The sequence below is a fragment of the Scophthalmus maximus genome, chromosome 12 (genome assembly GCF_022379125.1).
Source record: "Scophthalmus maximus strain ysfricsl-2021 chromosome 12, ASM2237912v1, whole genome shotgun sequence".
NCBI lineage: Eukaryota > Metazoa > Chordata > Actinopteri > Pleuronectiformes > Scophthalmidae > Scophthalmus > Scophthalmus maximus.
Window position 1 is genome coordinate 15,847,564 of NC_061526.1, and position 27,090 is coordinate 15,874,653.

The following is a 27,090-nucleotide window of genomic DNA, read 5'->3' on the forward strand; positions in this document are numbered from 1 at the left end:
TTCTGAAAAGAGTGAAACGGGCAACGGCGCTCGAGCTGCAAATTCGAGGGAGCAACATTTGAAGATATTAATGTTTCATATGGTGCATGCTCAGTAACTTCAACATATTTTCCACTACATCAGCATTACGTACTACTGTATTTTAAAACAATAGGTGAAGTCCATTCTCATGGTGATGTGGAGTACCTGGGCAAAGCTTAGAAATGAACTAATTGTGTTCAGTGTCTTAGTGGCTCAAATGATAAAAGTGTTCATAACACAAGACTAAGTTTATAAGGAAAAGGCCAACATCACAACCTACACTCTTTATATTTGCTTATATCATAAGCTGTTGTTTTAACATTAAAATGTCTAGAAAATTGGGAAATTCCCGGAGAGTTTGAAGAACGCAGCATTAGCTCTATATATATCCTTGTTGATGGAGAGCCGTTGATGGAGAGAACATTTTTACAATCGTGCTACTGTATGAAACACTGGCCCGGACTGGGTTATGTTGGAACCCATGGCAGTTAGGATGATGTGAATTAACACTAAAGGGCCGATCTAGTGGGACTGCTGTCTATCACTGTTTGTCGCTCTCTGTCTGATTCACTTTCTTGCCGAGTTCTGTTCTGTCAGATTCTCACTGCGCCACTGACAAAATGAAGATTGTTAAAATATAGAGAAGAGTTGCCTTTCACATGACAGCTCTAGCTGATCTGGCACAGGAAATATCTTTGGGGGGGGGGCGTTGCAAAACAGGGTCATCGTATCCAGAGGAGACTGGGAAGCCAATAAAACAGGCATTTCTCACCACAAGTACGCTTAAAAACTAAAAACAACAAAAAATAAAGACACCACACACAAGCAGCTGCCTTGTAATTACGATTATCTTTGGTGTCTTTAGCTTGTTTGTTGAGATCTCGTTTGAAACTGGGGGAAGGCGGCTGTCCCGCTGTGCAGACCTCCCACCGGAAAAGGAAAAGGAAAAGCTGCCATAGAAAAATTCCCACTCCCGACTACCAGACCCCTTTGGCAGCGTGAAATTCAATCACAGCCAATTTCTCACCTATCACAACTTGCATTAACAGCAGTGCTCGAGAGCGAAAAAACATAATGTGGTGCACATGTGCCGACAGGCAGAGATTTACACATGTTGCACGCACACAGAGATGAGCACTTGATGATCATAAAAAATAAAGCACAGAGGAATTGAGAGGTGCATGTCAAACACTTCTGAGTGCAAGCGTACACACACATGCTGTGCATATACAGTACCTGTGTTTGTGCGACGGGACTGGTGCCTTTGTTCTCCTGCGAGAGGAAGAAGCGGATGGACATGAAGAGCTCGTGGATGCAAACGCGGAACTCGTCCTCGCTCTGGCCTCCCGTGGCCAGAGAGAAGAGCCGGCGAGATTGGATGATGTACTTGAAGATGTATTCGCTGGCCTGGAGGGACAGAGGGGACAATCGTTCATCATTTTGAAAAAAAAAGCAAAGTCAGCCTTCTCTTCGAGTGAAAATGGTCAAAGAGCAATGTAATATTGAATCCCCCCCCCCCCCCCCCAGGTATTTAATCTGAAGATGGCGTATTACGAACCTGAAAGCAAAAAGTGGTGCACACAAAATTTGATAGTGAAATCATGGCTTTAAGTAATTCATTATTTTTATAAATCTATTTCATTAATGCCAAATATTTCCTTGCTCTGTTTTATATCTTTGTAAACACGATATATATTCAATTTTGGAAAAATAGAAAAATCTTAAAACACCATTTTGGACTAACTGAAAAAGGATTTTGTCACACTGACCTATAATGAAAACACCTTACTACTGTAGACAAACTTATTTTTAAAAGTATTATAAAACAAGCGACAACCCCCTGCACCTTTTTTTACTCAATTGAAAAGCAGGTGCTTTCAAAAGCCTCAAAGACATTTGGATCGTGTACACCAAGAAGCACATCTGCCGGCTTATCTCTTATTTATATTTTACTGCATGACAACAGTTATTCGCCCACAAACACTTGCTTCTGGTGCAGACTGTATTCCGTGAATGATAAATGGGAAACTGCACTACAGAAGCCGCACTGTGCTTCTCTGACGGCGTATCTGCATGAGTCATTGGAATAATGTGATATGCATTCCCAGCACCAGAGGCACTGCACAGTTGTTGTTTTTTTCTTCTGCTGATTAACATTGCAAGCAGCGTTATAGACAGAGGAGGCGAGTAATGAATGGCAGTTTGACATATTCACTGCTGATGGGGAGATAAATTAGCCATGAGGGCTGACAGGGGGTGTCAAGTTTGTTTGTTTGCATTTCTGGATGCATCTGTGTTGACGGTGTATGACTGCACTGTTGGATTGTGAAGACAGCTGCACATAGGAATGTACAATTTGAAAATATTACAGTTTGCTTATGTACGTGTGTCCTGTGAGTGTGTGATTTAAAAAAAAGCTTCACCTTGAGGACCTGCTGTATGTGATCCTGATGCTCTGCGTCAACAATGCGGTCCACGTACCACTTTAGTACTTTGATCAGGTCCCTAGAGAAGACAGACACACACACATATATTTATACACACGCCATCACCATTCACCTCGAGCCAAATAACACAGGGTCTCCCGCTGGATTTGGAAAGCATAGATGAGGCAATGCAATGTTTTAAAATGAAAGTGTTTCATAAATTTTTGAGAAATTCTTTCCAATCATTTGTAAGTGTTTCATAAAGCTTTTCAAACACAAAATTCAGATTTAAATGTTGCAGCTGGAGTAATAATCAGAAAATCCTAAAAAAAATCCCCTGCTGCACTTTGAAATAAATGAATTGTGAAAGAGAACTTTCAAAAATCTCGTCAATGGGAGGCATAATTTTCCTCCGACAGTGAGCTGGTGACAGCAAAAAGATGTTTTTTCTCATCCTAATCAGGACTAGATGACATCTTGGTTCCCTGTTAATAACACAACATCGTTGCAATTAACGTGTGACACTTCTAATGAAAAAGGTAAAAGAGTTTCGAGCAGATGTAGCAGCAAAAGAGCAGCAGCCGGAGTGTGTGCAAGTGACACAGCATGAGCATTTGATAGATGGAGGAGGAGAAACGAGGAGGTGGGAAAAGCCAGCACACTTTAATAATTCACTTTTCATCAGCCAGGGGGCACCATAACCATTTTTATTCACACTGCATTCTGACTTAAAGCGCAGTGCTGAGACGCAGGTTGACATCTGTGACTGCCTGTGGTGTGATACTTCATTACAATACAATGTGAAGGGAAAAGCTCAGGGTCTTAGAATGGCCACAGTCACTGAAGTGAGTGCTGAGACATGAACTGCCATATAGTACCTGTAGGACAACGCCCCAGCGAAGTGGCTCTCGATGTAGGTATCCATGACTGGTTTGAAATGCTGGAATTTGCTGTCCTGGAGAAGGTTGATGATGTGGACCTGCAGATAATCAAGGGTTCATTATAAAACAACGAGATTTAGTGAAATATTCAAACTCAATGTTTTCTTTACTACACAATTTCGTCAGATGCACATCTTGTTGATCGCTTTAAAACACTTTTACAAAAAATATGTAGGTCTTTGACAGATTCAAATTTGGAGGATATTAAACAGGTAAAGCAGCTATTAAAATAAATAATAGAGACATCTACGATATCAGAGAATCTTAAACTTGAAATTAAACTTAAAAACGTAAAATGTGCCCATTGGCATCAGTTTACTATATTACAGCAGACAATAGAGTTGAAACATATCAAATATAAAGGAGTTTTTAAAAAAGTAAGATTGAAATCAGGAATAAAAATGGATATTTTGGATGTATACAGATATTAAAAAGTATAAAAAGTAAGTGATAGTGGAAAGCGAAAGTGGATGCACATGCTCCTCCGTGTCTCCCTTGTGTGCAGGTTGTTGTGAAATGCACTGAATCTGTCCAGACCACAGAAGATAAGTTCACTTGTCAGATTCGTTGTGATTGATCTCAACACCACAAAAAAGGAAAGTTGATGAGTGCACCGGCTCGCTAGACCTTTCATCACTGATAACGCGGCGCCGAGGGGAGAAAGTGTGTTCATGTGTCAGCGTGAGACTGATGGAGAGACACACACACACACACACACACACACACACACACAGGCCGAGAGAGAGAGAGAGAGAGAGAGAGAAATATCGATTCCTGACTTCGCTCTATCGGCGCAGTGCAGCATGACCCGAGGTGAGATGGGTTCAGCGAGCTCTGGAGCGTTAAATCACTACATCTTTCAGCAACAGTTTGTTTTTTCTGTTTTCCGTGTTCGACTCAAACACTATGAGACTGCGCTTGATACACGAGAAATACAGGAAACGTAAAAAACGCGAAATAGATCCATGGAAATTGGCCGGAAGATTACAACAACTTACTCACCAGTGAATCAAACACCTTCAGCCCGTATCGCTGAGAGTTTTCATCCAGAATACCGAAAAGAGTGTCCAGGGTGTCCTGGAGAAACTGGTGACGGGAGCAGGGAGAGAAGAGAGTTTGTACAAACTGGCATGGATTTAAAGCATCAAAAACACGTGGACTCAAATCAAATCAAAAACAATCAATACTGTGAACGCCAGGACCGCAGGAGCAAATCAATAGGGCGAGAATCTGATTGTGAGCCTACTTTGACAATCTCCGAGCCATCGATCTCCTTCAGCTTAGAGAGGCTGTCGTTGATCCTTTCTGGGTGGGCTCTCCACTTCAACAGGTCCAGCATATCACCTGCAGGCAAAGAGAGGGAGATATGTATATATAAATATATATATATAGAGAGAGATATAACAGTAAATGAAGGAGATACAAAAAGCAGAACTGACAAGCAGAGGGAGATAAAGACATCTTGTTTGTTTGTAAAGGAATATAAGGGTAATAAGCACCTTGCATCGCAAATCATCACCACACCTTTCAATTACAGTCCCCCCCCCCCAAAAAACTCAACCAAATCCAAATAAATTATGTCACTTTCAAGAGCAGCGTGATAAAGGAGATAAAAAGTCATTTTCCTGAGACACAGTCCCCTAGACATGCGCATGAATAAAACATAAGCCTGGAGAAGAAAGTCTTTCAGCCGTCTCCTCGGATTCTGTTCAACCTGAAGCGTGTCCTTTTTGCAACTTAAATGTGTGACTTTGTGTGTGCGTGTGGGTGTGTGTTTGTGCGACTGACTGCCCCGTCTGTGCCAATCTGTCAAATAAACAAAAAACTCAGCAGTAACTTACTAATCAATTCAGCAACTAAATCAAATTTTGAGGACATCACCAGTCCTCCTGCAGCAGGTAAATTCTGCTTGTGGCTTTTATGTTTATATATTCCAGTGAGATAGAAAATTATTCATCAGTCACAGTTTTTTTAAACTTGATGGGGAAATAAAATAGTGAATTTTGGACTGCTGCAGTGAGTCAGAAAGAGAAAAACAAATCAGTCTCCAATGATGTTCACCATATATTCAATTTAGGTTCATTGTTGGACAATGATTTGATTTGATCATATATGAGCCCAGCTAGTCCTGCTGAAATACAACTGCAAATACACATACAAACATATATATATATATACAGGCAGCATATACTTGCACAGGACCTGTCTCTTCCTCTCTGCTTTTACCGTAAACATGAGGGATTGTGAAGTGTTAAATCGGCATCCGTGGCAGTACCACTTTCAAATGCTCTACTTTCTGAACTGTACAGCCGCACGGGGCTAGATAGTGCAGCAATGTATAAGCTGACTGTGACAACACTTTGAACACAGCAGCCAAACACACCTCACCGGGCAAGTGGCCAATACCCCCCCCCCCCCAAAAAAACCCCCCTCAATTTCAGAGTCTACTTCACCATTCTGTGTGAGCTTGGTGGAGCAGAGGAAGCTGGTGATCCAGAACGACTCCTTGGTGCCCTTCAGCGTCTGGTTGTTGGACGGAAGGTTGGCCTTGGAGAACGGCAGCTTCAAGTAGCGCGAACAGTCTGCCAAGCTGGCGTTCTCTTCGCACTGGAAAGCAGATGAGCATTTTAAAGGAGACATATGATGCTCATATTCAGGTTCATACTTTTAATTTGGGTTACCAATTGAAAAAGGTTTGCACACTCTACTTTTCAGAAAAGGCATCAGTGTTCTCATACTGCCCATTCCTGCAGCTCCTCTTTTCACCCACTTCTTTTATCCCCACCCTCTCATTAAACCCCAGTCTGCTCTGACTGGCCAGTTGGCCCAGTCTGTTTGGATTGGTCAACCGAATTCAGGATGTTTAGGAAATGTCACATGGAGATTATCAGATTTCAGGCGGGGTTACCCCTAAGGAGTCCAATGTGACATCACAGTGGGAGAGAAATCTGAACCAGTTGTTCAGAGCCAGGCTGTCGGGTTTAGCCAGATCACATAAAGATTCACAAAAGCCGGCAGGCTCCACATATACACACATTTATGTGCGTGATTTTGGAATATGTCACCTTTAAAACTGGCATGGCAGGTTAATGGGAGAGGGTGAACGAGAAGAGATGTGATGCCGTCAAAATGAAAAAAATAATAATGCAGCTCTCGCCGTTTTAATGTCAACATTATAGTGGATTAATGTGGTTGAGTTCCACTTAAATAAGTCGTTATTTTGTTTATCACAGGCTTTAGGTTGCAGGCTGTGTATCAACCATGAATGAAACATGTACAGCTTCCATTCACAGAACACTGACAACAAGATGAAAACTAATTTGAGCTTCTATATTGAGTTGTTTTTTTTAATGCAGAGACTCAATACACAGCTGAGGTTTGAGTTTGATTTGTTTGAGCTCCAGAGCTATCACACAGTTTGGACTGATCCTTCTGTGTCTATTTTGGGTCTGAGGAGAATCTAGGCCAGTGCCGGTTTCGTTGAGTTTTTTCAGCAACTTCCATCTGGCATTACAATCGGCCTCTACTCCCCCCTCCACCGCCATGGTGGGAAAACACCAGGTTACCAGAGTTGTCCTCGAAAAACTGACAGGCTCAGGTTGGGGAGTTAAGTAACACTAGAATCTGAGTGGAACAAGGCCAAAAAAAGAGGAATCTTTGTTTTTTTTTGTAAATAAGTCTAAAATAAACTGCAAGTTTACAGCGGAATAAATAATCAGACTTTTGGCCAAAGCAATAAAATGTACGAATGCACTCCATGCTTCTCCGTTCCTCCACAAAAAGCCTCAGGTTTGTGCACACACCCCTTGCCTGCAGCTGAGGAAAAGCATGTAGCCTGCAATTATTGTCAAATTACACCCAAAGACTAGTCTTGCAGACTACAGAAGCTGGCCATTTTATTTGCGTTCGTCGTCTGATGTGTCAAAACCCAAAATGTGTGAAAAGGTGATGGCAATTGTCTTAGGGTCTATAAAAAGTGCCAACTCTTTCTTACACGTTGCACGAGCAAACGGACGTACATTAACACTCCACTCGTGGTGAAATTCAAACTCGCAGCTTGACAATGTCACAGTACGTGAGTCGAACGTTAGTCATTGAACCGCCAAGGCTGTAACGGAGCGATGTGGGCTGTTTTGTCAGCATGTGGCGCCAAACGGTGCGACAACAGAATGACGACCCTTTTCGCTTTTTACAGCAACGGATTTGCGTAATCATATGCAGTGTGTGTATGATTTACGCAAAGTAGCCCCCTGGCGACACCTGTGTGCCAAAAAACAGTGAGTACAATGGTGCAATTTCGAATTCACAGGATGATCTCTCCAAAAACTGTACTCTCTAATTTTGGTCTTCTACATTTATATTGAACTTCGGCCGTTGATGTCCTCCTGAGTCAGTCTTGGATGGATTTACAGATCTGTATGAATGTTTCTGCGCCGTCAAAAGCATCATGTTGTGTTCCGCCCTGCGAAGGACCCCGTCGAGGTTCGTGAGAGCATTTGGGTCTTACCTTATGGATAATGAGCTCATGGGTGCCATCTGGCAGAGTCCTGCCATCCTCCTGCATCAGAGGAACAAAGGAGTAGCCAAACAGTTTCTTCTCCCCTTTGTCTTTCGCTGCCAAACAACAACACACGGACAAGACATTGAGTCCAAAATACACAAAAGCACAGGCTGCGAGGAAAGGCAAATGAAAATCAAAAGCTAACATTATGACACCAATGCTGCTTTTCACATTAAGCGGTCTCAAAAACATCAATAGCACTGAGCTGAAAAGTATTGCTGAATTCTTGGGGTTGGAAGTTTGAAGTACGTTGACCACAAGCTGGGGCTACGGAGAAATGTTTTAAAGAGATGGTCTGAGTTTTGTGCTCTACTAGCAGCTACAAGAACAAGTGCACGGGGCGAACATGACTGTTCACGGTTTCAGCACAACCAACCAGAAAAAAATCATGGATGTAAACAATGCAGCTTTCTAAATATTCATAACAGCCTTGTGGATGTTTGACGAGGCCTCGAGGATTCACAAAATGCATTTAAATGAGAAACACTGAATTTAAAATGTGTTGACAATGAAAACATATAGGATGATATTAACTTCTGACATGGAATCACTGCAGTCGGACGTTTGTAACACACAACACCACCTCAGTATACATGTACACAACCTCAACCACTGGCAAAAACCAAATGAGAGTCTGATTAATGCCGCCTCTGTGTTTTAAAGAAGCTTTTCTGACAGCCCTGAGCATAATTTGCATGATTGCATGTAATCTGATTTATCTGCTGTTTTAGCAATACGGTGCTAATGTGCACACAGCAGGGAAGTGAGAAGCATCGTGCAAAGAGGGTTTCTCTTAACTTAGCCGGCGTCCACCAGGCTTCTGTTTATATGTGTGTGTGTCCCTGTGCCGTCTCCCCCAGGAGAAGCATAACTTACTCCACAACTGCCATTTTATTTCTGTCTCGCTTCGCTGTGATTGGGTTTCTACACCTGGGAAGTTATTGCTTACAAAACTGTACTTTTGGGGGAGGTTTGCTTTTCGTTGCGTCTGGTTCCCCTCAGAAAGGCTTCTCTAATCTATAAGCCTTTCACAGACTCGTGCTCTACGAGTTTAGGGAAGATTAAGTGGTACTGTGTGAAAAGCAGGTTTAGCCGAAGCCTGGCAGACCAGGTACAGATTGATGTGTGTATGTGCACCAAATGTACTACGCTGTTATATAGTACAATGTAATAGTTTTGGGGGCTTTTTAGGAATGCAGGGTTTTAAATTGCAAACTTGCAAAGACCTCATGTTTTTTTCCCTTAACAAAAAGGATACAAAATAAAAAAATCAGTCCTCTGACAGCAGTAAAGGTTGGCCGGCAACTATGATAAATGATTTCAATTTTGTAAAAACATCATAGAGCAAGTCAACAATCAGCAAGAACAAAGCACAGTATTGCACTGCGGAGGCTGATGGGTCCTTACAGTCTCGTTTAGCATCATTTAGGAACCTCACTCGACTCCCCGAAAAAACAAATGATGAAATACAGAAAAAAAAAAAAAAGAAACAAAAAACAAGCTTTCTTGCTTGGCCTTAATTGAAAATGACAGAGTCTGTAGATTGGGACAGGCAGGTTGCCCCCAGAGGTTGAGAGTGTAATGAGGCTCCCTCTGTATCACCACAGGGCCAATTTGGGCTCTTAATGGGCAGCACTTGAGTGGCAATGGTAGCACTGCCAGCGGGAATAAGGCGACTATATCTACTGTACACCGCCACGCTGGCTCCCATAATAACACTGGCTTGTTAAGAGAGTAGAGATTTGGCCTTCTCCCTTAAGTCAAGAGAGAGAAGGGGTGGGGGAGACTGGGAGCCATATTTCTGTCATAATTAAATCTTTGTCTCATTAGGAAGTGAGCAGTAGGACAAACAGTCTCATTATGAAAATACTAAAAGAAGCGCACGCTTGTGTGGAAATTGTCTTCTTTTTTTTAAGGTGGTGGCAGCCTTGGGGCTTGAGGCTGGACGGTTGGCAGGTTGAAGGTTGAGTGTGTGCTCCTCTCCACAGCAACACCACTTTACCTTCACCTCCCCCGGATAATCGAATGACAGGCTCACATCCTGGACGGCTAATGCATGAAACTGCCTGGGAAAAAAAAGCGTTCACTCTGCCACGGCCCCACCGCTACTTACTGGAGCAGTGTCGGAACTCAAATCGGACGTGCGACCCCCGAAACATGTCGACGGGGATGGGCAGCTTGATCTGCTCAGCCCAGCGGGGGCTGTTGTTGTGGTACAGCACCAAGGAGTGGTACTCGTCCCCGCCTGGTTCCCCCGAGCCAGCGGCCACATGACTCTGAAAGACGGGAAGAGAGACAGTGAACAGAGAGCTGGAGGACACAAATCGCAAATGATACAGAGACAGAACAGGAGGCGAAGACAGGAAGTGAGAGTATTGAAAAGCATAGACACACCACCAATGCCAAATAAAGGGGGATGACATGGTTTACATATGTGTGTGTTCTTGTGTGTTCGAGGGTTTTGCAGAGGCTGCGGCAGCAGGGTTATATTTGAGTCTATTTTCTGTCTGAGGCCAAGGCAGCGCAGGAAACCACAGAGGCAGACTTTCACAGCGCTGCAGCAGCAACGGACGACACACTGGAAAGACACTTAGCTCATCTGGGTCAGCGATATTTAAATGAAGAGCTTTGCTCCAAAATAAGACACCAACTATCAAGGTAAAATGGAGTCAACTAAGGACTTTCAATAAGGCTTTTACAATCCTTAAATATAGTGTTTAGACCTCAGAAAGTATAGATTACAGAAATGATCCTTGCAAAATGGAGACATTACAACAAAAAAATGTTCTTACCTTGAGGATCTGTCCATCAATATCCAGCACATAGACGGTGATCTCCACGTTCCTGGCAACACTCTTCCCACCCTTCTCGAACTCTCCTTTCTCCAGTGTGACGTAAAGGTCGTTCCTCATCTCTCCTGCAGGAACAGGGAGGCGACGGGCAACAGGGCATCGATTATGCACACCAGAAAGAATTATTAATGACCTCACAGCGGCTTGACGACAATTTTCAGTTTAGCGGTGGACAGCATTTACATTTGGGGCTGTTTAAAGACATATCTTCATCTCAAATTAAATCTAAGTCTGAGCCGTGCTGACCTTTGACCATCGGAGAATGCAAGATTTTAAATAAATCTATAAACTCTCCTGCAACACAGACTTTTATCAATGCTTTTGTGGTTATAATTGCAGCTGGGCTCGGCACACATTCTTTTCCTTCTGAAGGGGAAGTGAAAATGTTCCAAAGTGACCCGGGTGAGAAAAAGGACAGGCCTGTTTCCTCTGCAGCTAAGCTGTGGCCAGGCACACAAAATAAGTGTGTGCTTGTGTGTGTGTGTGTGTGTGTGTGTGTGTGTGTGTGTATGTGTGTGTGTGTGCATACTCATCATATCTCTATCTCTAGGGTCAGCATTGATTTTCTGGTCTTAACAATAGTAACCATGGTAACACGAGGCATTGTATACACACCCATACTGTACGCTTGCAGCGCGCACACACACACACACACACACACACACACACACACACACACACACACACACACACACACACACACACACACACACACACACACACACACACACACACACACACACACACACACACACACACACACACACACACACACACACACACACACACACACACACACACACACACACACAGACTCCAGGAAGGTGGACACACAAGGGAGCAGTTTTCTTATGTACAATGGAAAAAAGGGGAAGTGGAGAAGGTGGGGGCACAGCAGCTGGGCGAGGAAAAGAGTCTCATTTCTGCAAGTGAAAATAAAAAATAACTGGTAAAATGTTGAGAGATACGATGAGATACAAATCCAGAAAGGGGGGGGGAAATAAAAAGAAGGGGAAGACAGTTTCCTCAGCCCAGGGGCAGACGTACGCACACATTAGAGGGTGCGAAAGCTCAGAGTTGAGGGTTTGTAGTCAGACAAAGACAAAGAGAGAGACGGTGAACATAAATCTGTGTTAGTGAGGCGCTGGGGGACCCACGGTCTGTGGTTCCTCTTTATCTGTGTGACCAGACAGCACACCTCACCTATTTAAAAGAACAGCTCTTCTGCGGACGGAAAAAGAAAAAAAAATCGTCCAGCTCTCATAAATGAATGAACCGACAAGGAGTCCGAGAGCTAATTCAGCCACTTTCCCTATTATACCCCCCCCCCCCCCCCCTTAATATCTTAAATATTCCATCTTCTTACATTCAAGTGGTTGTACATTTGTTACCAGGGCAACAGGACCCCATGCAGCATACGCCCGGGGGTTTCTGCAGGGGTCTGTGTCATCTTCGATGTGAGTGATGCCTCTCCACCTGAATCAACGTGAATATTTCATCTATCTGACGCACGAGTGTTGCCAAGGCAACGGCAGTCGACATGATGAGGCAGGTCGCCGCATAGAATATAAACACTGGTAAACACAATAGTAAGTTCATGGCCTCAAGGGTGTCTACAATATTACTTTAGAAATGCATATTATAAAAAAATATATGAGTTAATTTAGTTTGGATGGGAAAGAAATTTAAACAAATAGATAATAGAGAAATAAATGATCTGACAAAAAATGTATGATGGTTTTATTGGCTGGACTTTTTCTTGGACTGAAATATCAAAACTCGAGATATCACCCATCATTTTTTTTCAAGGAAATAAAATGTACATAGGTCCCCACTTAATTTTAAGATGACAAATTGAAGTCTTAACACTAACTGAGTTTGATCTTGTATTTAAAATGTCCACATAATTCAATGAAGTCTAAAAGAAGCTGATTTCTAAAATTATACGTTGGGATTATACGTAAAATTATACGTGTGCAGGAATAACTCGCTGATCCCCCATCAGACCTGAACAGAAGTGGTCTCTGTTCAGTAAACAGGAAAAGACGGCCGACATCCATTAGACGAAATGATGAGCTTTTGGTGAAGTTCTGGCGCACACATGCTGCGTCCTACCTGGCATGATGACGTCAGAGAAGCCCAGCTTCCTTGTGATGGACACGCCCCGGGTGAACAGGACCATGTACTCCCGCCTCAGCTGCTCGATATCCCCGTGGAGGAGCTGCAGAGCCACCGCAAGGCCTGCAATGAAACAACAGCAACATTCAAAGCCTGAAATATCATATTTCAAAAACACAGAAACAACATGGCCTTGATTTATTTATTTTTTTATTATTTTTTATGTTATACAAAAGCCATCCAATAAAAACCTCAACATATATCACAACCCTTTTCCCAAGACTATAAACAATTGTGCATTAGTGAGCTCAGAAATAAAAAAAAGTATTGACAGGGGCATAATTCAGGTAATATTATAGCTGCATGGACCAAATCGGTTATATCTACCCGGTGTAAAACGTATGTGTATGGAAGGCAAGCGGACACCCCTACGCACATGAACAAAAATATACAAACAGCCGCTATGAGTCATCCCCCCGGCTCTTTTTTAACAAGGAGGGAATCCTACGTGAACGCTGCTCAATATCCTTACGCAATAATTCCAAATATGAGTGCAGCTAAATTAAAACATCACTTGCATTTAGAGTTCACAATGCGTCTCCTTGATGTGAATTTGTGTGTCTGCCCAATGCTCACGACAAGAAAAAGGCAGATATATTAAGAACAAAACATCAAGGGAACACGGGCAAGAGAGAGAGAGCGAGAGAGACAAGATGAAGATGATGATGATTATTGTTGTGGATGTTTTTAGGAAAGTTGGGAGGCAGCGGTGACATGGCTCATTAGCCACGAGAGATTTCAGTCACAGCGTCGACGAAGAGATGTGACTTGTTTGCAAACGTGTGCGCAATATGACAAACTACGCTGCAGTGCAAGATGCAGAGAGCAATGAGAAGCGGTGAATGTGTCAGGCTGGATACAAATATAGTAACGCCTTAATTTAGCCACGCCAGGATTTAGATATCGCTTTACATTATGTGGAATAACCGAGATGTCAAGTAGGTTCTAGGCTCCATTTTTCATGATTTATATCTGTGGTATGACACATTTTATCTGGTGAAACAAATGTGAGAGAGTCAGATTCTAGTCTTGACTTAATTAAGACCAAAATTGTGGTCACGAAAAAGTTGCAATAAACACTCCAGAGAATATGAGCAGAGACTCAGACACTGCAGACCATCACTCTCGACTAAATAATTCAAAAATGAAACTACACAGTCCGAGTCAACAGTTGTTCAAAGTGGCACAAAAGGTCTGGTGGGAATTGAAAGGAGACTCCCATTCATTTCCGGGGGGGATGTTTTTTCTTCTAACTGGACCTAATCAGCCATCCCCTTAATGTGGATCACACACACACACACACACATTCTAAAAGCTACTGCTGGGCTACACTTAGGCAAACCAGATTCATTACTATTCTGCCTGGAAGATGGACCTGTCGCTGATAAAAACAAAACAACAAAACACTCTCAACCTTAGCTGCTCTCAACCCACCCGGCCTGCCTCGTCACAAACCCCCCCCCCCCCCCCCCAAAATAAAAACTCAAAAACAAAAGAGTGGAGCTGTCGCTGCCTCTTCGGTCACTGCCTACGCTCACATGTGGAGGTGGAAGCTGAATTATCTACCTGACCTGACTCACACATACCCAGATTCTTATGAAAAATAAAATAAAAAGCCGTTTTATGGATCACTGGGCAAAATCAACAGAAACATGTACGTTAAGAAGAAACGGGATGTTTGTCAGGCTACATGCAGACAAAACAACCATCTCTCCCTCTCTGCCTCTTTATTACCCAAACAACCCAGTGTTCTTTACGTTTTAAGGGCAGTGCATTCATCTCTCCCCTGCTAATTGGCTGCTAATGGGAGACTTCTGGAACACTGCCAGGTCTCTTTAAAAGGAGAACCACACAGCGGGACAACTGGAGACACACACAAAGACGAAGCACACAAATGGCACACAAATGGCACACACACATATACGCACGTTACGTTATCTCAGTCGACTGCACACTTGTTTTAATTGCCCTCCTGACACTGAGTGTAATAAATTGCGGCCCTTGAATTATGCAGACACTGAAGAGGAGCGCCGACCTGTTTGCTGAGGATCAAACATTCTCTCCACGTTCTGGTGCTGAAGCTACACAAGCAACTCAATTGTTATCTATTCTTTAATGTTGCCCCTAGAATTGACTTTTCAGGTGAATCTGCAGCTACAATGTGCTTCAAGTGATGTTTTACTTGAGGTGTTTTTGAATGTTGAGTGGGCAGAGAACTGGGATTTAAGGACAGGAAATGTTTTCCTGTGCTTTTTGTGCTTTACCACATCTGCAAAAATATGGCCATGAAATCACTTATGTTACCATATGTTATGTCGTAGTCGAGTGATAGTACATGTGTGTGTGTATGTGTGTGTGTGTGTGTGTGTGTGTGTGTGTGTGTGTCATGTAATTAAAAGGGATAGGAAGTTAAAAAAAAGAGCCAATAAGACCACAATCCTTGTGAAACCGAACTGTCACAGCTAATAAAATTATGATAGATACTCGTGGCCCAGACGCTGAGTGGTGCTCATAATACATAAATGAAACCTCGCATCGAGCGCTAATTATCTTAAAAAATTGAAGCAATTACCTCTGCCTCGCGATCAAAGCTTTTTTTCTCTCTCTCTCCTTCATTTCATAAGATCAATGTCAAATTCGGATTTAGGGTGGGAATGTGCTTTGGGAACAAAGTCATTTGAATCAGGCATCGCCATGTGTATTGTGGCCAAAGAGCCGCCGCCGCCACCACTCTCCTCGAATGCACTCTGAGCGAGGAAGCGCTGACGCGAGTATAGCAGCCGTTCATCTGGATCAATGTCTGCAGGGGACAGTTCCTCAATGGCTCACAGCCAAGTGTTTGTGATTAACTGCGCACTGCCACCAAAACGGGGAGGCGACTCTTTAGGGTAACTCGCTTACATGTGTTTATGATGTGTGTTGCAGTATGTGTGTGTGTGTGTGTTTGTGCATTAAGCTGTCAGATAAAAGCCTGAAGCAAACGCGTACATGATGGGAACAGTTCGGACAAAATACTGTTACTAAAGGCAACAAGCTGCTTTCTGTTAGCGAGGTTTGTTTTTTTGATTTAAACATTTTTTAATGACCAGGCACCAAACACAGATCAAACACAGAAGTCTGAGAAGTTTAACAGCAATGATAATATACTGTATGTAAATGTTATCTGTAATAAAACAGCTCTCTGATAATACAGTTAGTCAACAGTGACGGTAGGAGGAGCAGATCAAAGTGATACAAGAAAATATGGAAGCGGTTGTATTTGCTGTACTTGTGTCATTCCTTTGTTTTATGTTCTATCAGAAACGTATGCAGACCCTCGTTGCACTTTTCGGCTCTGCGATGTAAAAGTGCTTTACATCTTCCGCCCAAGATTTTTCGCTAGATGCTGCAGTTTTTTGCAACGTGGTTGATAAAAGGCGCTGCTCGGGGTATTTGCAGACTGCCCTGAACGGCTTTGTGTCATTCCGTTTAATCACTGCGCTTCATTCACGTCAATTTAACACACTGGAGTTTGCGTGACTTCTCCTTCGAGTAATTATTGGTCTTCTGGGGGGAAGGTGGAGAGAGGAGCTGACTCAGTAGATCAGTCTCACAGATTCTTGACATTCCCGGCGTCCTATCTCCCGATGCTCATACTCCATAAACAATAACTAAGCTCTTTCTATGGAGCAGGGTTGTGATGTTCCTATAAGAACACATGGTGGAGACGTAAGAAGACAATGAACTGTTTCAACACACAAAAGGAATATTTCCATTATGAAAATGAAAGCCTGCCGCAAGTTTGCAAACACATTTATGTGAATGAAAACTTCTGATAGACTGTTGCTAATTGCTTACTGTTGATTGTACATTTGGAGACATGCCAAAATTCCCTGCAGATTATATTTTGCAGTCATAATCAGATGTTTAAGATGTTCATCATCATTCCTTATGTGTGTACAATATTGTTGGTAACACGACTCCTCTCACAGGAGTATCTGCATGATTCTTTAAAAAATAAAATAAAATCATTGTATATTCCACGGGGATAATGTGCAGACCTCGCTGCAAAACAAGCCTTTTAATGTCATATGAAATTCTTCTTTCTTTGAAGTTTCGAAGAACAGAACGTTCTATTTCTCCGCCAACCTGTTGCCATGGGAACCTGCCAACGCTGTTGTTCCATATGGTGCGAATGCATCTACTTATAAAAAATTAAAAATTGCGTTTGCAACAGCAGGCTTCCTGCAGACACGGACCATGTGAAGAGCGATGCGCTCCACAAAAAGAGGAACTTCACACGCACATAAACACAGACGCAGACTGACCGGGAACTGAAGAGGCTCGTGACGCAAGTGGGCTGCTAGGTTTGTCATCACAGCATAATGGATTTCCTAATCCCTTTGTCGTCTCAAGTCTCAAACCAAGTACGATGTGTAGATGTCGGGAAGCGAAATGGACGTGAAGAGATGTGGGTTCTTACCGGTGTTGGATCCAGACAGGTTGTACCTGGAGTTGGCCTTTTTGATGATGTTCTCGTGGATCTGGTGCCACTCGCTCTCAGTGTTACACCTGAGAAAAAAAAAAAAAAAACCCCAACAACACAGAAAAAAAATCAGCTTTATAGATTACCAACGTAACAGGGGGATTTCAATAGGAGACAGATTTCTAAATGAGCAGTGCTAACTAATGCAGCAGAGGCCAAGATATTTAGACACACTGCATTTCCCATAACCCAACAAGAACCGTCCACATCCCAAGTTTTTAAAACAGGCGGCTTCCTGCTTTAACTTTGTGGTGTCCAAACCCAAGCTGGGATTTCAGTCCTCATGATGAGTAAACTTTTTCCTCCTCTAAAATTGCCCTAAAGTTGCCCTTTAAGTCTCAATGCTTCAGTAACACTTGGAAAGAATGGCACAAGTTGCTATTCTGTTGCACGTCGACCAACTGGTTGCTCGCAATGTATAAAATGTGGTTTAACATGCCTGACTCACTGCTGTTGGTTCGACTGACTTGACACAAAACCTAAAATAGGGCAGGTCAACCAGAGATTTTATTTAAATAAATAATAAATTCTTATTTGCAATGACGTCTTGTCCGATATTTAATTCTGAAAACAATTGTTTGAGAACTTTAATGCTAATCCAACTGAAACCTCTCAGTCTCCCTGCAGGTCTCGAGACACAGTGGTTGTATTTTTCTCCTGAGCTGAGTGTACTTGGCCAGTGAGTCCGATCCAGATATAATTCAGGTCAAACTCCAATGTCGACAGAAGCCTTTCTCTGTCCCTCAGGACATTGCGTAAACTAGGATGGATCAGTGGTCAGGAAATGATCAACAGGCTCTGAAGTACAGTACAATGGGAAAATGTGCAATATCTACCTTTTTGCTTGTGAAATGTCTCTACTGCTACTGCCAGTAGATTACGAACTAATACGATAACGAGGTAAATTGCTTTGTGGCTTCTTTAAGGGGGATTGTAGCACTAGGGTTTTTGAGAACTGATGCATGCATTTGTTTCCCAAAACAAGGTCTTGGTTGGTTGGTTTTAGGAAATATTCTTATTTGTTTTCTTGAGTTTTGATGAGATCAGAACATGTACATCATAGGTGTCTGTTGAATATAAAGCTAAGCCAGGAGGTGGTTAGCTTGGCTTAGCAATAAGGACCCCCTCAAAACCACGGCTTGTTTGCTTGTTACAGAGATTAAACAGAGGAGACTTTTTTTTTTCAAATTATCGTCTTTCGAGATGCTGGAATACAAAAAAGTAAATGGTTCAAACTCTTCATGGTTTGATATTTGGCAGAGCGGACTTGGTAGTGAATTGTCCGTTTTTTTTACACTGACTTACGCATAAACCTTGAGCAGGTGGTCGTCTTTCGAGTCAGCAGTGAGGAGATCAGCGATGCTGACGACAGCGCAGCCAAACGGCCGCCGGTACTGTACACTACACAGGTTCTTCTTCTCCCCGGCTCCCATTCTCCCTGCGCACACACACACACACACACACACGGACGCACACAGAGGGATGCATAGTCAGAGCAGTACTGTTATGGAAGTCCCGAGAGATTTAAAAAAAATGATGATAATAATAAAGAAGGAGCATCGTAACTCCTACCTATTCTTATGATGTGTACAACAATGTAGACATCTTTTCGCAAATCGCTGCTTCCCAAGTCCTGACCAGCGAGACAAGAAGACACACATTAGCGTCACATTGGATGATTGTAAACACGCTACAGAGCAGCGACTTAGCTTTTAGTTTTCTGCATAATGGAGAGTGAGTGAGGTCAGCTTTACACAAATGTAAATAGCTCACAGTCAATCTCTGTAAACATAAAGTCATGTTCACTACTCACCACAAACAGCGTGCATTGTCTCTCGGTCTTCTCCGGCGACTTGGGCAACCCGCTCTTATTCAGCCTGACAAAGAACCTTTCACTGTACGAGAGGAGACACAGAGAGACGGATCACACATGGAGATGAACGGGGTCAGGAGTGATGTGCTGGGTGTCATCGGAAAAACAACCGCTTCCGAGCTACCGCTAACAGGAACAGAACAAAGATTAGAGACGCGGTGTCAGAAATGTCAAGCGCAGAGCGGTGGGCACTGGAGAAAATGTCTTCTGAAGTTCACACTTCAAACTGAAGCTTTTTTTTTTGAAAACAAGAGCGCGAGGCGGGAGAACGACGTGCAGACGGGGGGGAACCGAGACGGAAGGGTAGAGGGAGAAAATCAAAAGATATTCAAAGCTTGAGTTTCTGAACCAAATTCCCAACACAGAACGTCTGCGAGAGACATCCACACGTGGCTCCTACACAGACGGAATAATATATTCATTGTGTTTCTGCGTACTGTGGATTCTCGCCGACACTTCTGAGCCCAGATGCTGGACCGTCAGCAAAAAAACATAGTGACAGTGGAAAATGCCAATTTCAGTCTTGTAACTGCCAAGACGGTTTGATAAATCATGAAATCGTGACAGAACTAGAGAGAGACCTTAAGTAGCACGCCGGATACAGGGAGAAATTGAGAAACTAACCTGTTATGAGCAGGTAAATGATAATGACACTGTGGGTAATTTGAAGAATAAAATATATACAGATAACAACTTCATGAGTCGCACATGTAACTGCTGGGTTCAGTGAAGTGCATTATCCTACGTTATTCGGCATAATTGCCACGCTAATGCATGTGCATGAATAGTAAATATGTTAGAGACAGAAACGAAAGAATAGTCAGGGGGAGGACAAGAAGTGTGCAGAGCTGTTTTTTTCAGACAGGCAATGTAGTCTGGACATTTTACCGAAATGTTTCAGAGGAGTTGCAAACGTCCACAAATGTTGCTCCGGGAACTTTTTCCCGCCAACCTACTCTACGGTGAAACTTTCAAGAAAAAGAATGGAACTGGTGAGCGAAGCACAGCGCAGAGCGAGCTGTCTGAAAATAACAACTCTGGCCTCAAGTGCCCTCTGCACGCCCCGAGCGCGCAGGCGGGAAACGAAGTGGATGTCGGGCAAAAAAACGGAAAAAGGGACGGACACAGCTCGCCTGTTCATTCTCTTTGTACTCCGTCCTCGCTCGCCCCCCCCCCCCTCTATCTCACACACAGCGGAGGCATCCTGCTGGGCCCCGTCTCATCCTGGCCAGTGAGCTGTGGGCTAATCCAGTTAGGTGACTTTCACAGTCCACCGATAAGCAGGGAGAAAACCTTGTAATGCACTGGCCGCCTGATAATGAGCCAAATCATTGGCACGGCTAACGGCGCAGGCTACAGCGGGGCCCATTCACACCAGGACCGACTCTACGCCGGCAGATCCTATACGACTCGACTCGACTACATGCAGCTACAATGGATTAGGGTGTTTTATAATAGTCAGGGCTATTAAGGGGGCTCTGACTACGAGCTTTAAAAAGTTGTCCCGGCCGGCTCCTCGCACTCCAATTCACCGCAGTCGTGTGTATGTAGGGCAGTGGGTGCGCTCACGTCTGAGTTAATTAGTCTCCTGATTATTAATTATACAAATGCTTGTGATTTTTCATACATGTATTCCTTCAGTAGGGTTTGCCTTTTATCGAGCGCGTTGGCGTAAACCAGCGGAGGGAGCCGGTTTCGATTTGGATGCGGCTCGTTCCTCATTAGCTGCTCTCGGTAACTTTCCAGGCCATTTATCCGACCACACGGAGACGGATTCCTGTGCATTAGACATGAGACCTGCGCACACATTCCCGGACCCTAATTAGTGCCCTATTGTGGAAACTCCGACTACCAATTAACAGCCACTCCTGCAAGCGCACACACATACGCAGTCCCTCTCCCGCTCTTTTACATGCTCTCACAGCTGCAGCGTGTTGGTGAGGGGACCAGCGTCCCCCAGCGGGACCGTATCTGCCTCTATCACCACTCACATTAACATAACATGAATAGCGGATTTCCCCCTCCCCTTTGGGGCCCGACGCGGCACTCGCTATTCCCCCTCCTGTTATCGATGATTGCATTAGGAGCCTGCTCTCACCCGGCATGGGGGCGTCGGAGGGGGGGGGGGGGGGCAGTGGTGGTGTAAAATACTGGATAGATTAACTGCCACTGCTGCCTCTCACCCACACCCTAGGAAAAGAACTTAAAGTACCACTAGAAGTCACTTGGAAAGGCAGAGACATAAAGAAAACAGAGAGAGACGCAAAACACACACTGAGCCTCAGGTCTCCATAAAAAAACAAACACGCGCACATGGTGTGTGTCCAAGTCCAGCCTTTCTTAGGCGACCTTGTCAGACGTGAGCTGAGGTCAAACTTGGGTGAGGGAAGTGTAAGTGTTTAAAAGTTGCCACTAATGTGTGATGGGCAGCAATAGCCACAAAACCTACACAACGGAGACAGAGGTAGGTAGGGTCGTGTGAGGATGGGACAGTATGCCTGTATGTGTGTGTGTGTGTGTGTGTGTGTGTGTGTGTGTGTGTGTGTGTGTGTGTGTGTGTGCGTGTGTGCGTGTGTGTTTGTGTGCGTGTACGTGTGTACGTGCCTGCGTGTGTCCTGCTGGAGAGCCACTCAAGGAGTCTGAACCGAACACAAAGAATCTGCCATGGTGCACCGGGGCTGCTGGTGTTGGCATGGCACTGAGACAGCGGGTCGGACACCCATCTGGTCTCAGACACACACACTCGTACACAAACCACCGGCAGCGAGGGAAACATTGAAATGGCTCCCTGCCAGGCAGCTTGTGTAAATGTGTGCGAGGTGTGTGTGTGACCAGACAGTGAGAGACAACGTTGGCAGGCTGCCATTTTCCTCAATTTTCCTCGAAGACAACTGATGCTCACTCACACACTAACTAACACACACACACACACACACACACACACACACACACACACACACACACACACACACACACACACACACACACACACACACACACACACACACACACACACACACACACACTGGGAGGGGGGGATTAGAACCACAAAGACACACTGGTTTATCTCCCATAACTGATAGAAAAAGTCTAATTAGCTGATTTAGGAAACAAGATAAACCGTTATGAGGAAAATGGAGCTTTGTATCTGTTCATGATTATGCTACATGCTGTATTCACCGTGGATAAATGAGCATGGCGTTTGTACTGTATTACTGACTATGTGAACCTGCTGTTGAGTGAAAAAAGTTTTAGGTTAACAACTGAAGTCGACTTCATTATATTTCACAGAATGTTACATAAATCAACGTCAAACGCACGACAGAACTCAAGGAGTCTAACGACTAGTGCTTCAAGTGGAACTTAATTTGATGCTACTCGGCGGTCATTGCCCACTTCAAGACAAAGCAAGGCTGGAAATAAGAGAAAATGTACCTTCCTCGTTGCAAAACCTTACATCACGAGTTCAGTAAGAAGAAAACAGAAGCATATTTAAATACACTTTGCTAATTGTAGCTGAAGACATGGACTCCGGATATTGGGTCCAATTTTGCTTTGCACGTATGACGGAGGCGGGAGGAGATTGCCCTAGGTCAGACGCGTTCACTCACCAACAGGAACATTTCCGGAACATTCTATGGCATCATGGGAAGAGCATGCAGGAGGCGGGACGTGATGACGTTTTTGTCCCGGAAAGAAGTGTTATTGTTTACGTTCATCGCTTTGAATTTTTCGTTGATTTTCCTTCTGTGTTCTCACATTGGCTCACTCTGACGTTTTCAGGCAGGAAAATTTCTGGAAGATCTACACAGCAACACTTGCGGATATTTGAAAACTCCATTGCAAGGTTTAAAGAAACCTACGTCAACTGAGTTTACACAACAGTTAAGATCTTCTGCCAGTGATTTTGATGACTAATGTTTTGGACTTCAGTAGGAGTAGAAGTGGAGCAGCAGTGTGCTGCACAAAATAATTAAACAATGAGTCTCATCAACGTCACCTTCGTTCCTCTGATATGACCCTGTTGGGCGGGAGAGAGCGGCGTCGAACACAAGCACGACTTATTAAAAGGAAATTTCAGCGTTGACGCGCTCATTTTCTCAACCCACTCGTTTTCCTCTGCCTGACGAATCCACTTGTTTTTGTGACATGACATGGAGTCGGCTTTGAACTGTGAAACCGAGGAGCTTAAATACAGTCTTCCATTTGGCCGACGCCCAATCAGGAGACTGTGGCGAGTGCGTTGGTGTGCGTCAGTGCATGCGTGGACTCCGGGAGGCACCAGGCTCTTTCATGTGGACAGTAAGGACACTTTTTATATGAGGAAAATAGCATGGCCCTGCCCACTTTTATGTGTCCAAGTGCGCTTTAACAACTTGCGTCACTTAATAAATCTTCATGAATATAATTAGAGCAGACTTTGCCCTTGTTGTATTTCTGTCGCCTATGCATCCACAGAACACAAGCAGAACACAGAAGCCGTCAGAACACAAAATTATGAATTTTGATCAAATACCCTGATAATCTTTTGAATATTAGCACTTAAACGTACACTAACAGAACCATAAAAAAGATCATATGTACACCTCTACAGTTGTCAGAGTGATGAATATATATATCCAAAGTACAATAATGAAGCTAACATTATCAGTAGCAGAGAAAAGTGACACATTTTCCAACATTACTGCCTGAAATTAAAAAAGCATTCTTTTCTCCAAGTCTCTACCTGAGTGGCCGACTCTCTCGTCCATCATAAATGTGGAAGAAGACCTCTAGCTCCTCGCCCAGGTTGGCGCTCATCAGGCTCTTGACGTGGACAAACAAGTGATGGGTGCTCGCAGGCACAGGGGTCTCCTTCTTACGATGCCGGTGTTCCATCTGAGGAGAGGAGAGGAGTTAGTTAGGAGTTAGTCTGCAACTATAGACAAATACAAAAAAGAGTAAATTAATAACAGTGATTGAAATACACATAGTAAACCGTTCCGATAAAATACTGAGGGGGGTGGATGTGCAAAGGTTAACAAAACAAGTAAAATCCATAAGCTCTTAATCCTGTAAGATCCTTAAATGCAGGATGGGGACTTATCAAATACAGTTAATGCCTGGGAAAAAAAACCAATGTGTGCATCTCTCTAACTACATTCAAGAGCTGCTTTTAGTTTCCCCGGCAAAGATTATTAACATCCCTCTGAGACACTGTTGGGAGGAGATTTGCATATATATTTGAAAACAGTAAAGAACAGGTTAAAGTATAGATTCTGTTGATACAGGTTGAGATAATATAGCGTGTAATATCGCAGACCGGCAGCAGCACCGAGGGCAAAGACGTGAGGGGCTTCAGCTTTATTGTCAGACTCCGTCTTTGTTGCAGTCTTGGTGCCAGAGAAACAAATGGCACACAGGACGCACACCTACTGGTGAGGATATAGATGTGCACGAGAATAAAAACTTCTTTCACAAGTGCCTGCAGATTTATTTATGCACTTTGGCCTTTCACAGAAATCGATTACAGCCTATTTACCAGGAAAAAACTAATTCAACACATCATAAGTGCAACAAACTTGTATTACTCATTACTTATTCACCTCAAGTGTTTATCTTGAAATAGGATCATTATTTTCTTGACATAATGTTTCAATTTGCATCTCTTTCAAAATGGATTCTTGATAACGGGAACAGACGCAGTACGATTCACGCTGAATATAAATGCAGGTGGAGAAACAGTCAAACAATTCAGCGCAAAGTCACATCTCAGTGTCTGATATTACGAGCTATATTAAGTCAATCTATATAAAAAAAGATCGATAGAGCCCCACGCGGCATTGTAAATACCATCCAGATCAACTCTGGCATTACAGCTCTGTTCATGAGAGGTTCATCCTAATCTGCTGTCAACATCCCAAAAATATACAAGGACACGCGCACACGCACACACACAGAGCACCAGATGGCCAATAGTGCCAATGCCAAATGTTGCTCCACATTCACTTCTGTAGTAGGATGTAAATAGATGGGAAGGAAGGGAAGAGGGCAGTAAAGCACGGCCACAGGAAAGCATCAGTGAGTCTCAAGAGCCAAATCGAAATTGCAGTAGTAGCACCAACCTGTCAGTATATATATATATGTATACAAAATATATTCTTCTTTTTAGTGAATGTTTACCTGCCTTTTGTTGTGAAAGTTTAATTTTGGTGGGTGGTGCTGCAGTAGCAACCATGTTCTTGTGAGCGTCCAACTTCTCTGAAAGTTGATTTTCTTGCTGTAGTGAAAAGCGACTGGCCTGATTATAAGAAATCAATCTTAAATACCTCATATGCTTTTTGAACAGTTGACTTTTCACAACATGTCCCTCAAAGATTTAAACGTGGCAGAACATTATGCCACAAATTTAGTTTTCGTCCTGACTGCTCTGCCCAATCGGAGCCTCCCAGAAGAAAACACAGTGGAGCTCTAACACTGCTTTTAAATCAGATTGGAGTTTTTTTTGTACACAGCAGGCCTGAGCTGGTTTTGACGCAGAATGACTATTTCCTGGAAGGCCTAATTTATGCTGTGGGATTTTATCACAGGGTTATATTCAGTTTGTCATTAAAGCTGCCCGGCGAGAGCAGCGTGCGGTTGTTTGACAACTTCAGCATGACTCGACACAAAGGGTAGACATGAGAGCCTTGGGGCAAGGCTGGCGGTCCTGCTGGCATCGCATAATCCTTCGGCTAACGAGGAGAAGCCGTCAGAAGAGAGATAGCCGAACACGGGGGGGCATGACCGCGCGTGCGCGCTTGCTGAAACTTGGCTTACTGTTTTACACTCTGTAATCTTTTCCTAAACGCAGCTGCACCGAGTGCAGTGGCTGTCAAACTGCATGGAGCTTCGTGAAAGGAGAGAAGGGTCCGACTGAGGCCAAAGAGAAATCTCTGCTGTCTGTCTCTCACTTCCACATCACTAATTAAGGCACTTTTCATCCCTCTGTTAATGTTGTGGGAGGGAGACCTGCGCAATAGAGCAAAAGATGCATGTGCAGGCTTTTGTGAGCGTGCGTGTGTGTGTGTTTAGTGATAACACAAGTCACAGAGGAAGTGTCCAGGGCCAGGCCTGATCTATCCCTTGCCGTCTACCATCACTGAGTCCATGCCCGTGGGATCTAAACTCTGGTCAGCTCAGTTTAACCTCAATAGGCCACTGAACTCATTTTGAAAGAAGAAAAAAAACAGGGAGCCTGCCGTGTTGCCACAGACAACTCTACCAACCAATCAGACTTAGCACGAGACTATGGGGAACCAATTAGCGATTTGATAAATGTCCTCTCGCTTTCAAGCTAATACTATATATAGTGCTCCAAAGGGGGCCTGCTTTCAGGAGTCGCATTCAATGAGTCAAATAAAACGCGTCTGACTCGGAAAAGCTCCTGCTGCGTTCGTCATATGTGAACGGCAAACTCTGTAACATGTCCTGAGCCAATTTTCTGGACATTTCCCAGAGATCATGTCTGCAAACAGCTCCAGTTAGCCCTTTCACAATACTCACAGTCATTTGAGCCACCATTTTATTACCACATTTATTTTGAATATATTTATTTTTCTAAAATAATCACCGTAGTCTATTTGATACCTGTGTGAAATCTATCTCTCTCTTATTCACTGCATTGAATTTCCTTTAATCCTTCTCGGTATCCTCTTTATTTTTCCCTGGGCAGATATCACATAATTCCTTGAC

At 43.6% G+C, this 27,090-nt stretch overlaps 1 protein-coding gene across 4 annotated transcripts in view; it reads right to left on the reverse strand.

Moving 5' to 3' along the window:
- dock4b (dedicator of cytokinesis 4b) overlaps nt 1-27,090 on the reverse strand; it is a 100,569-nt gene that overhangs the window by 37,158 nt on the left and 36,321 nt on the right. For all 4 annotated transcript variants that reach the window (XM_047336065.1, XM_035620091.2, XM_047336064.1 and 1 more), the window contains exons 8-22: nt 24,104-24,255; nt 19,318-19,399; nt 19,077-19,137; nt 18,810-18,942; nt 17,442-17,530; nt 12,917-13,042; nt 10,742-10,866; nt 10,063-10,225; nt 7,896-8,002; nt 5,842-5,995; nt 4,635-4,732; nt 4,391-4,474; nt 3,326-3,426; nt 2,445-2,526; nt 1,258-1,428 (exon numbers count right to left, since the gene is read on the reverse strand). In XM_047336065.1, the coding sequence (XP_047192021.1) occupies nt 1,258-1,428; nt 2,445-2,526; nt 3,326-3,426; nt 4,391-4,474; nt 4,635-4,732; nt 5,842-5,995; nt 7,896-8,002; nt 10,063-10,225; nt 10,742-10,866; nt 12,917-13,042; nt 17,442-17,530; nt 18,810-18,942; nt 19,077-19,137; nt 19,318-19,399; nt 24,104-24,255 (1,728 nt within the window). The remainder of the gene's footprint in view (nt 1-1,257; nt 1,429-2,444; nt 2,527-3,325; nt 3,427-4,390; nt 4,475-4,634; nt 4,733-5,841; nt 5,996-7,895; nt 8,003-10,062; nt 10,226-10,741; nt 10,867-12,916; nt 13,043-17,441; nt 17,531-18,809; nt 18,943-19,076; nt 19,138-19,317; nt 19,400-24,103; nt 24,256-27,090) is intronic.